Raw genomic sequence first — 13039 nt, 5'->3', positions numbered from 1 at the left:
AATTTATTATTATTTGTAGTTTGCATAAAAAAACCTTGTCTTATAATCATTAGTTTATCATTGAAAAATAATAGTAGGTTCTGTTTTTTTTTAAATTCGGCGTCTCTAAATGCTAAACTATTCTAAAGATACATGCTACCACTGATTAGATAATAAACACTAGAAATGGCTTACATGTTGATTTGACTGGAAACCGATGTCGTATCTGACTTAGTACCTTTTGATTCAAACCACATAATAAAGAAGAAAACTAGAAAGTGAGTACGTATTAGAAGTACCTTTCATACGCCTTTTCAAAATTTTAATGGAAACAAATGTTCCATTCAGCACGCGCTCTCTCTCACTCGCATAAAATCGTAGATTCTCCATCCCATTTGTATTTCGTATAACGCAAGATTGGCCAAATATTTGGATCACGAAACACGTCCACAAGGAATTTATGTTGTTATAATTCTGTTCTTACATTTAACACGCGCCTCTCTTTGCACTGCCTGATTATATCGCCGTTTGATTCGTGATGAAAATGACATAATGACGATGAAACGGATTTTTGTATTTTAAATTTAAGCGAAGAATGGTTACGATAAACGCCCACATTCCTAGTATTTTTCTTTATTTTTGATATAAAACTAGTAAATTTTCACATCATAAAGGTTTATGGAAGTTATTATTTTAAAAGTTGTTTAATTCGTTTGACATCTATTGGTTATATATAAAAATATTTATTGGGCCAAGTTGTAAACCCTGAACTCTGGACCATTCATAATACTGTTCGTCAGTAATAATAAATTGTATTACCCACCTTCTTAGTCGAATAGTCACAAAATAATTCTATCAATATAACATTTTTTTAAATATCAACACAACATGTTTTTCTGTGACCAATGCGGAAAAACCTGCTGATCGATGCTTTTTTATTTGTTGCATCTCGAAAAAATAAAATAAACTAACATCCAAGATAGTTCATACGCACATCATTGACGATATCTTCTTCCATCTTACTCACGTTTTGTATGAAAACATAAGATAAACTAACACTATGGTAAAGTAATCCAAGATGGTTCGTACGCATATCATTGATGATATCTTCTTCCTTCTTACTCGCGTCTTGTATGAAAACATAAGATAAACTAACACTTTACTAAAGTAATCCAAGATGGTTCGTACGCACATCATTGACAATATCTTCTTTTTCTTACTCGCGTCTTGTATGAAAACATAAGATAAACTAACACTCTAGTAAAGTAATCCAAGTTGGTTCGTACGCACATCATTGACGATATCTTCGTCCTTCTTAAGCTGCGTTTACACCAAAGTTTTTCACAAAGTTTTCCACAAAGTTTTCCACTAAGTTTTCCACAGGTTGCGGCAATTTGTTGCTTTTTCTACAAAATACAGCAACTTTTTCTGTTTTCGACTTGTGGAGAGACAAATCTTCCACTAAATTTTGGTTTCCCGCGGAGTATCGGTAAAGCCGAGTTTACACCAAAGTTGACAAAACACTGTTTTCAACTTTTATTTGAAAACTAAAAGTTGCTCTTCTCAAATTTAGAACAACAAATGGTAAACTTGTTGCCAATGAATTTGTGCGAAAGGTAGTAGTGTCAAGAATTAGGCATTATCTCCGAGAAGATGGTGAGCTGAGGTGCGACGGGAGTGTCAAAAACTTTCTGAGAATGACCAGTAGTGACTTACAATTAAAAAACGTGACACAAACTACAGGAAAGCAGTTGTGCTGTTATCTTTAAAATGAGCAATCTAAAGCCAAAGAAAACCAAATCTCTGGTAAACAACATTATTTATTTTATCTGTATATAACAAATGAGGAGAATTTGATCATGTTAAACGAGATCATCCCTTTTAGTTACCACTATACTAGTATAATATGCATAGGTATTCGAGTAGGAACCTACAGCATAACAAGAGCTTCGCGTGCAATCGCAGGTAATTGAACAGTGATGCATCATCGATGACGTTATACGAATGTCAATTCATACGCAAGTTCTTAATTCTCTGCGCGTTGTATTGTTCGAGTTTCAAATGAACTATTTACTTGTCATGACGCCATGTTTCCAAGCCTTGAAATATAGCTGAGATGGATCAACAACACCTCACAGTTTAGATGCCTAGACTTTGACAGCGCCCCTAACTGAAAATTTTTCAATGAATCCATTTAAATGTTTTCCATAAGATATGATTTTAAATTTTAGTGTATTATTTTAGTGTATTATTTTTGGGGTATTATGCCGTGTTGCGCTTCCTCTTTCTTTAGCCACTTCTTTAGCGGACAGTATTACAATGTCCATCATCGGGTCATATAGGTAAAAATTGTGGTGAAGACTTTTTTCGGTACCACGACAAAAACAACACTTACTGTGGCCTGCAAAAGCAAAGTTTCCTCTTGAAACAGCCTGTAAACTCGGCCACCCTGACAAATCGGCAATACTACATAGGTTATTTGTTTGTATTTACGAAAAAATGCATATTATACTAGTATAGTGGTAAGTAAAAGGGATGATCTCGTTTAACATGATCAAATTCTCCTCATTTGTTATATACAGATAAAATAAATAATGTTGTTTACTAGAGAATTGGTTTTCTTTGGCTTTAGATTGCTCATTTTAAAGATAACAGCACAACTGCTTTCCTGTAGTTTGTGTCACGTTTTTTAATTGTAAGTCACTACTGGTCATTTCGACCTGCGGCGCTTATTGTTTGCTCACTCGTTTTCAGAAAATATATATAAGGATGATTTATAGAATAGATATACAGGATGTCCGGTGATAAACTGCATTAACTTCTGGGGGTGATTCTACGTGTTTTTAGAAGTAAAAAAAAACATAACTTTTTTAGGAATTCCAACGTTTTAAGGTAGTTTTTAGGTAAAAAAGTTGAATTGTTTGTGTGGAAAAATAAATATTCTTCTATGGAAAAATATTTTAGTATGGTAAAAAAAATTTATATAAAATATGAAACAACTCAAGCAACGAATTTATATAATATGCTCTCCAACGATATGCGGAATTCATAAAATGTTTGCAAAGATGTTGTCGAAAATTTTTATATGTTGCGGTCATATCATAATATAAAGATGACGTGTTATTAACGTTCTTTCCGGCAAGGAGACCTATTCATTTTATTTTCAAAATTAAATACCTTTTATTGGTTTGGTTTTTTTTGCCACTTAAGAAATGTATTTATTAACTAACGGACCATGTCCAATTTCAATCGTTCCATGATAACTCAACAAAGTGAATATTCAACACACCTTTAAAAAGTGATATAAAGTCATTAAAAACGGTGAAAAAAAATAAAATTTAAACCTAACCTAACCTAACCTACTTAACCCAGTTAATAAAGTTTTTGTTTCATCACTTTCCATGACTTTATAAAACTTTTTAAAGATGTGATGAATTATCATTTTGATGATTTATCCGGTCACCAATTTCAACACATTACATATACACGAAGTTATTACAAGAAATGAGATTAGATTGAGATCCGGTACCAACTCATAGCTATAAGATTAAAATAAATATTATACTCGTATATTAATAACGTGGGTTATTATTAACATAAAGCCTTTAAATATAAACAACAATTATTGTTGAAACCAATTATTCATTGTTTTCATATTGTATAAATAAAACAATTTTATCTAATGGTAATATTATTACTACTTTTAATTAATGTTATTAATAATTTTATATTATCTTCTCATAGCAATGAAATTACAAGTAGGCAGAAGTTAGTCTTTATTATTTCAATCCTGATTTAGGTTGATAGTATAATTTTTGTATAAGATACATTCTGGAGTGGAGGATACACTCCGTATCGCCATGGAGAGGTATCGCTTTAAATGACTATCCTTTCCCTACCCAATGTCATTCCCCTTTCCGCTTCTACCAGCTTCACAACATTCTACAATTTTATAGTCCTCCTGACTTCAGGTAACTATGTTGCGGCATAGAGCTGTAAAATTAGATGCGATACTGCGTATTACTATCGCGTCAAAACTCAAAACGTGTTCCAACGTTGGCACATGAGAAACAGTGTACGAGGATCGGATTCGGTAGTTTCCAATCTTAGTTTCGCTTAGTGACTCATGTAAATAGAATACATCAATGTGTCCAGTAGCACGTATTACAGCGAAAAGTTTGGTCGTTAACAACATGCCAAAATCGACAGTTCTTGTAAATTAGGCCGTTATAAGCAAATGTGGTAATACGCAATATACACTTCCATTTATGGTTACACAAATGTTGTAATAGGCAATATACACTTCAATTTATGGTTACACAAATGTTGTAATGGGCAATATACACTTCATAATACGCATATACACTTTCATTTATGGTTAGACAAATGTTGTAATACTCAATATACACTTCCAGTTATGGATACACAACTGCAGATATTTACAAAAAAACGAATTAAATATGTAATAAAATTTTGAAAGTTTTCGTTCTAATAATATTTTTTTAAGATGCTTCATTTATATTGTAACCAACATTTTTAAGATATTTATTGTCTTTGTTTTCTTCTGTCTCAGAATCGTCGTCGCTCTTGTGGTTTTGCTTTATTTCGATAATTAAATCTTTATATAATATATATAAGGTAGGCGCAATAAACAGTTGAAGTACGCGGAATAAATAAATATATTTATATCAATTTTATTTATGTTGAGTATTCACATAAAACGTTGAAAAATATAATAATATAATTAAATTCACTAAGACGTTATAAACGAACTTCACTGGTTTTAACTATAACATAATTATTTTTCTAATTATGTTAATTTATTGATTTACAGAGAAATGTAACAATTGATTTACTGGAATATGCAAAAAACGCTGTAAGCTAAAACTTTATAAACGAATTTCACTGATTTTCACTACAACATAATTATTTTCTAATTTTATTAACTTATTGATTTATAGAGAAATGTAACAACTGATTTGCCGTAATATATAAAAAAACGTTGTAAACTAAGACTTTATAAAACTTCGCTGGTTTTAACTATAATATAATTAATTGGTAATTACATCAATTTATTGATTTACTTGAGAATAGAACAGTTGATCGTTGCGGTAATATGTAGAAAAACGTTGTAAGGCAATTCACAGATTTAATCAAACCTTAGTAATACTGTTAATTATACCATTTATTAACGAAAATGACGTGCAACTTACTTCATACAAAACTTATCTCAGGAGTCTAGTTCTGGTGACGATTATACTTTATGATAAACTGGGATAGACGATTTTAATAAAAATATGGAAAATACCATTGCAAGTTGTAAGCAGAGGCGTTACAAACAAACTTTACTTAATTTAACAAATTTAATAAAATATTCGATTCCGAATTATTCTGCTTGAAAAAAAATAATACTTTATTAATAAATCTTTTATATTAATTATAACAAGAAACAAATATTTATAAATTGAAAATGTTATTTATATCGTGGTAGATAGTAAAAGATGCACTAAAGTCAATTTTTTTGTCAATGAGAGTTATATTTGAAGATTACGAAATACACATAAATTATTTTAAATACATGTTTTTCATCTCCCCTGGCTTAAATAATTGTTTCCTGTAGTAATTAAGTTGAAATAAAGTTTATTAAAAAAACAAAAAAATCGTGCGTTTTGCGTAATTCGGCAACTTTACCGTCGTTTCAAGCAATTCTTTAAAAACTGGTTTTAGGAGTGTCGTATCCCTGGATCCTCATAAGAATGTTATAGATGTAAGCGTACATATTCTAATTTACAACTATCTTTATTTATGATCGCAAGATTCAACCCGAACTAAATGCAATCTAGACAGCGTCTTTTTAGATAAACCTATCTTATTTTTTATTTAACTTACTTTAAGTTAAAAAGTCATTAACTTACTTTAAGTTAAAGTTTCTAAGTAGGTAAAATAAAAAAAAACATATGCATTGCTACAAAACACTATAAAACGTAATAATTGTGTTTGCGCGTGGCTGCCACGGCCATTCGGAGTGGCATTGTTTTTGTTTACGCTCGAAGCCTAATTTTACTACACCTTTTGTGGTTACGCCCAAACCGATAAATTCGCCATCTTATTACGAAATCTTCTCGAACCTACCAACAATGAATAATGTCGGAAAATGATTGTCTCATTTCTTTGACTAACGGTATTCTCAATATAAACAACAACAAAAAAATAATTGAAAAATCTTTTACATTAATATGATTATTTATTTTGTTCGTTATTATCCGTTTACGAAACATATATGCCTGACGAATTTTTCTTCCAAGAATGTCAAATAAAGGTAAATTAAACTTAATTAAGATGAATATAATACGAACACAATATAACAATAACATTACAGCGGTTATTACGCTAAGATGGCACCAGTAAACACGACATGTTAACTAAATACATACGCACTTACATCCGATTCTAAATCTAAACATTATGTAATTTTATTTAAGAAAAGAACATTCTAAATATTTAAATAAAACATTTGGAAACGCGAAAGTTTATAATTATCTAAAATCGGCGTTATTTTGTTTTTGATACGAACATAAAATTTGAAAGTGCGAGACAAAGTGTATTCGTTTACCTGTGGGCGCGAAAGTTACGAGGAGGGCTGAGGTGAACAGAAGTACGGAGGAGACCATCATGACGTGAAACACAACGTTAGCACTCGAACAGCGACGGGAGGGAACTAACAACTACTACTAACCGACTAACTCAGAATTCGACTAACCGATTCGTATTACTTCGCAACTTGTTTCTTCTGGTCGAGTTGTCCGCGAGCGGTGTCGGCAGTTGGAGCGGGATAGACTCCGCGCATCGCAGGAAGCTTACAAACTAACGAACGGTTTTTAAAGTAATACTAATGTTATTTCGTTTTATGTTCCTGGCAGGACAATTACAAGACTTTAAATTCTTCTTCAACGTCGCAATATTATACGCTTATGAGACGAATCTAATATGAACAAACTGGGAAACATCTACTCCGATGTTTTAGATATACATATTTAGTTAAACAATATCGCAATTTAAACTGGATTTAGGCGAACAGCTATGAAGCAATGAAAAATTTGTTTTTTGTTTGAAAATTTGATTAGAAATATTTAAGGACGGGTTGTTTCGGAAAATTTGAACAATTCATCAAATTTCAACGTTCATTTTCAAGCTCTGTGAAAGATTTTTTCAAGTTCTGTTTTTATTTCAGTTTTGTCAAGCAACTAGCCTACAATGATATAGTAACAGAACTTGTATAGGACTTTCACAGAACCCGAAAATGAACGTTGAAATTTGATGAATTGTTCAAATTCTCCGAAACAACCCGTCCTTAGTATTTTAGAAAAAATCTATCAGGCCATGTATGTCCAGGGCCATTAAATTTACCTCTATCTAGGAAAAACACTTCTGGGGAAAACGAAAAAAGAAAACAAAATCTACCAAATTTGTTGTTTTGCAGTCACAATTCTCAAGCTAATTTGGGGAATTTTGAAATACATTAATAAATTGTGCAAAATTTTGAAATTCATCTCGTACAATCTCATTCGGAAATCTGGGGAAATATTGGTCTGAAGTTTAGGAAAAAAAAATTAGGCATGTAATCTCTGAGTGGCGTGTTACTCATCGACTGCGAGCTGATCCATGGCGTACACGGTTCGGCTCGTGACGGACAGACGGATAGCAGACCATGGACTGAGCCGAGCCATCGCAGTAATACAAAGGCGGATATCAGCGATACCTACCGAAATCTCAGTGGATCTACCGATTTCAGCAAAAATCTACGGTATTCGCAAAAAACTACCGAAATTTTTGTAAATTAACCGAAATTTTACGAAAATCTAAAGATATTTTTGAAAACCTACCGATAATTTGAAAATCAACCAAAATTTATGAAAATCTACCGAAGTCAGCGAAAAGATTCTGAATTATGGAATTATGGGAATTATTCTTCCGAAAATCACAATGTGGGGAATTTTCGCTCATCGAAATTCTTTACCCATGGACATGAAACTCCCCCCAATAGATTTTAAAATATTGTGGGGAACAATTCACCGTATTCTCTAGCCACCCCCGCCCTCATGGATTTGAAAAAGTATTGTATAGAATCATTTTTTTTTTTAATTTTTTTTTATTTATAGTGAATAACTCACAAGAGTCCCAACTGCTCCCGTCTGGAGCCAGTGAGACTATGGCATCCCCAATTGGGGGATGTTGTGAGGCTGAAGGTAAGTGGGGAAGGGAAAGAGGAAGGTGGGGAAGTACCTGGCTATTCAGATCTAGTCACTAAACACGGCTAAAGCCATTTGGAGCAACGTTTCAATTCTGAATGGTGGTCTTACACCAGGGCGATACTGGTAGTATCTTCCACTCTGGAACGTGCCGCAAATATACTATATATTATTTTAATTAATTAATTGTGAAATAACACAAATTAATCAAATAAAATTTATTTGCGCACGCCGGGTTCGAACCCGCGACCTTCGGAATGGCAGTCCAATGCGTTACCACTGGACTATGCCGGCCGTCAATCATATTTCGGAATTCTGTTAAAATTGTCAAAATTTTATGAGGAATTATTCCTAGCAGAAATTCTCTGGGGGAAATTGGGGGAATTATTTCTACAGAATTCTCTAACCATCCCCCCACATGGTTCCGATAAAAATATTGTGGGGAATTCTGTAGTGAGTTAGCAATACCCCACACAAATCCGTTCTGATATTCTACCGATTTTCGTACGTATTCTACCTATGTTTTTCACCCAAATCTACCGATATTCATTTTCGCGGTATGGCAACACTGAAGGATCTGTTTGTCGAGCAGAACCGTAGGTGAATTCTGCGCTTAACTCAGAACATTGAAATATAAAAAAAAATTTTGTGCTATCATTATTTGTTTCTTTATTGAAAATAAAGTACAAATACTGTATTTTATTTGTCGAACCTTCAAACGTGAGCACTATAAACATTGTTGAGAGAAAACACTCAATTCATGTCTCAAAATAATATGTTATAATATATTATGATAAGTTGTAGTCAAATAAGTAAAAAACGTTACTCGTAGAGGTCAACGGGTACTTGGTATTGATTACTAACAAAATATTGCATAAAGTCATTTTGACAACCTAACCTCGATTTTTTGGATTTTTATTGGAAACAATAAATTTAAGTATTTTCTCAGAAGTACCCACAAGTAAAACATACGAATAATATAACCACAAACATTATTAGGTTAACCAAACTTTTTTTGATAAATTCGATATCTTTAAACTTTAATTCTACTCGTTGCTCATATCCGTTACGGACGCTTTATATGACACCTTTTTTCGAACAGATTCCATACAGGTCGTCTTTCCATATGATTTTCGTATGAAAAATAAAACTTAAGACTCCTATTTTCGTCCAGTTTAAGGAAATTTGATTAATTGACAGCTGTTCTTCATTTACTGAACTATTATTTTTCATTTTTGTGGAAATATTGGTTCCATGTCAACTCAGGACATTGGCAATGATATGAAAAGTTTTGAAAAGTGATATGAAATCATTAAAAAGACTTCTTAACGTAAAAATTTACTAACCGTAAATCTTCGTAAACGAAAATCTAAACTTAACGTAACCTATATAACATAATTTTTATTTAATAACTGGTGTGTAAGAAGTTATGTAGTTGTTTTTTATGTTAGTGTAAAAAATGATTGTCGAAGGACCTTGAATGTTTGAGCAATGCCCACTGCACATAAGATAATATTTGTAGGAAGGACTCACCATTAGGAAAGGGCACTTGTTTCTTCCCGTCTTTTCTTCCCAACAATGTCACTTAACACAAGCGGATTGCACTATATCGTCGCGAATAATAATGTCGTAAGATAAGGGAGACGAGATCTCGAGCGGATGCGGTTTATTGTTAGCGGTTCGGGTTATTGCAACATACAGACTACCAAAGGGCACATAAATTAGCAGGAATGGGAAGGAAGGTAGGAACAAAGGAACAACAATACTATCTCAGTACAGTGGTCGCAGGTATGTGTGTATGTGTGCATGAGATGTGTGTATAATTAATGTCTATTGCGTATTGGCGCAACCAATAACTTTTATATCGCTTTTCGAGTGTAATGAATGAAGTGTGTTAAATTGCCACTCTTAGAATTGCCGGTTACCAAAAATAATGATCATATCAAGATACAATACCTACCCTCAAATAAAGCCGGAATCATAAAGACGTAGGTGAAGTAGCCATGCATAAAAATATGCAACACGCGTCTCTGTTGTGTATTTGACAGACCTGCGGTTAAATTTGCCCTAAAATAAAGTTATAAAGTTGGAATCTTCACGACATAAGCGATGAACATAATAGACGGACCTACGGTCGACTTTGCCGTAGCCGTCCTGTTTTTCCGTGGGGTTTATTTTAACCTCTTAAGGACCACGTCCGAGTATACTCGGGCGTCTAGAATTTGGAATTCATACTAAAGAAAATTTTTAATTATTTTTTCACACTATGCACCACAAAATCAATATTCAGTCCCATTTCGGGCCCGAAATGGCTTTTATATGAGGATATATATTTTCAGTAAATAAAATTCATTGATAAAAAAAGGTGTTTTAAAAAAAAGAGATTTTAATTTTTAATTTTTAAATGATTACTGAAGGGGTTAATTATTTCCGATGAACGTATTACTAAAATCACTAATGTTTCTAAAGTGATACCTCTTTTACTAATTCATCGTCTAGAAAAATAAAATCTGGTGCCTAATAATTTTATGGTTTAAAAACGTTTTATAAAATTTTAACCGTTTTAAATTAAATATTTTAAATGCAAGTTCCTGTTTTTATTATTTTTGAATATAAATAACATACATCCGTAGGGAACCCTCTATGAATATTTGAAAATTTAGTAATACGGTCATCAGAAATAATTCAAATATGAGCGTCGTGCAATCCCCCGCTATAAGAGATTTAAGATTTTATATATGGATATCATTGATATATAATTTAGCCAATGATGGATATGGTGATGGGTAAGGTAGGCGACACATTACTCTAAACGCATCGTGGCTTGGTATATTTCAGCATATCTCTCGCTATACACTACCAATGCGAATGTGCAAATAGGTAAAGGTACGAAAATATAGCGCGCTTATAGCATGGTCTGTCACAGGCTTAAAGCTAGCGTTACTCCTAATCTATCTTCTATCTATATAAATAAAAATTTGAATGTTAGTTTAATCAAAATCTTAAATCTCCGAAAGATTTTCACCGTTTGCTTTGAAATTTTGACAAAAGGTTGGATTCAAATACGCGTGTGTTTTTATATGTTATATAGATGTTACCGGCTACAGGGGTACCTACAGCTGGTCAAAAATATTTTTATAAATACCCTGTGTTATGTATGTAACTGCTTCCTTGTTTTTATTCATAATAAGTCACATCACAGTTACCTATTGTAGGTAGGTAACTGTTGTAATTTGTATTTATTGACAAGTAAGTTAAAATAAAAGTTTAATCAGTACACACAATTTTTTAGGTTTTTATATAAATAATAATATGTTTTAATGTTTGATCAATTTCAAATGTACACCTTAATAAAAAAGATAATATGAAATAATAAGTTGAGATGAAAAAAAAACAATAATAAAAGCGGTATGAGGTACTGTTTATAATATATGATGTATATATTGTGTATTACATATATATGTTTTATTCTTTTACTTAATTTTTTTATGACTTTACTTATTTTATTCGTTTTTCTTTAAACCATCCTTTAATTTTGTACCTGAAATCTTTTTTGTTTCCCTCACATTTTGTTTGGATTGAAAGATTGTTGAATGCTTTTTTTGTCTGGTTTTCGTGGTGTCTTTGTCCAAAACTTGTCTTTACCGTCGGAGTTTTTTGGTTCGCTTATTATTAATAACTGGTTTATTAATGTTATTTTGTTAGGTCAAAAAACGTAGTCTAGTAGTGTTTTGTTGTGTATAATTGGCGTATGTCTAGTATGCTTAGTATGTGGAGATGTCAAAGGATCTACCTAAACAAGCCTCGCAGGTGGTGGGTAGGCGCACCCTCAACACACCACACCCGATATATGTGGAGAGGTCAAAGAATCTCTCCAAACCAGCCTTTCCAGATCTGGCACGCCACGCAACTGGTAGACATGCGTATCATGAACACACCTCACCGATGAACTCGGGCACCCCTGCTCAATCACCGAACGTAGCGAACCACCTTGGATGACCTATGGCAGATGTGTTCGTTATCCAATAGATGGTTCCCGGGGCGGCGGTACAAAATCCCGCCTCCTAAATTGAGTGTGATATTTACAAATAATTAACTGATAAATATGTCGTGTATTGTAAAAAATACTAATTTCGGATGAACCTCTGTTTGAAACCCCGGTTCAATGAACTATCGAGCTTTTGCTTTGAATTTCTGTTTCTTTTTCAAAATTGGCAGAATCATTTTGGAGAATTCAGACCTGACCTGAGCTAAACAGCATCTGGCAAGAGTAAAGTTTTGGCGCCCCTTGTCAAAACCAGCCTAGGTGGGTTATGACGTACGACGTACGCGTATACATGTAGACGCCTACGTAGGTTATACAAAACAAGTAGAGGCCTAGATAGGTTATCACAAAACCAGTAGACGCCTAGGTGGGTTATCACAAAACAAGTAGACGCCTAGGAAGTTTATCACAAAACCAGTAGACGCCTAGGTAGTTTATAACAAAACTAGACGCCTAGGTAGGTTATCACATATCTAATAGACGCCTAGGTAGGTTATCACAAAACCAGTACACGCCTAGGTAGGTTATCACAAAACCAATAGACGCTTAGGTAGGTTATCACAAAACCAGTAGACGCCTAGGTTGTTTATCACAAACCAGTAGACGCCTAGGTTGTTAATCACAAACCAGTAGATGCCTAGGTTGTTTATCACAAAACCAGTACACGCCTAGGTAGGTTATCACAAAACCAGTAGACGCCTAGGTTGTTTATCACTAACCAGTAGACGCATAGGTTGTTTATCACAAACCAGTAGATGCCTAGGTT

The 13039-nt window shown here is 33.2% G+C and overlaps 1 protein-coding gene across 1 annotated transcript in view; it reads right to left on the bottom strand.

The window, feature by feature from the left end:
- The window catches only part of LOC149426498 (UPAR/Ly6 domain-containing protein crok-like), a 76425-nt gene extending 69673 nt beyond the window's left edge, over nt 1-6752 (bottom strand). The window contains exon 1 of the mRNA XM_089631457.1: nt 6593-6752. Coding sequence (XP_089487583.1) covers nt 6593-6653 — 61 coding nt within the window. The 5' untranslated portion in view covers nt 6654-6752. The remainder of the gene's footprint in view (nt 1-6592) is intronic.
- Nucleotides 6753-13039: the final 6287 nt, after the last annotated feature.

The sequence above is a fragment of the Hesperophylax consimilis genome, chromosome 1 (assembly GCF_061612785.1).
Source record: "Hesperophylax consimilis isolate HC1 chromosome 1, BYU_Hcon_1.0, whole genome shotgun sequence".
Classification (NCBI taxonomy): Eukaryota; Metazoa; Arthropoda; class Insecta; order Trichoptera; family Limnephilidae; genus Hesperophylax; species Hesperophylax consimilis.
The sequence above is the reverse complement of the archived record's forward strand: the minus strand, read 5'-3'. Positions and strand labels throughout refer to the sequence as shown.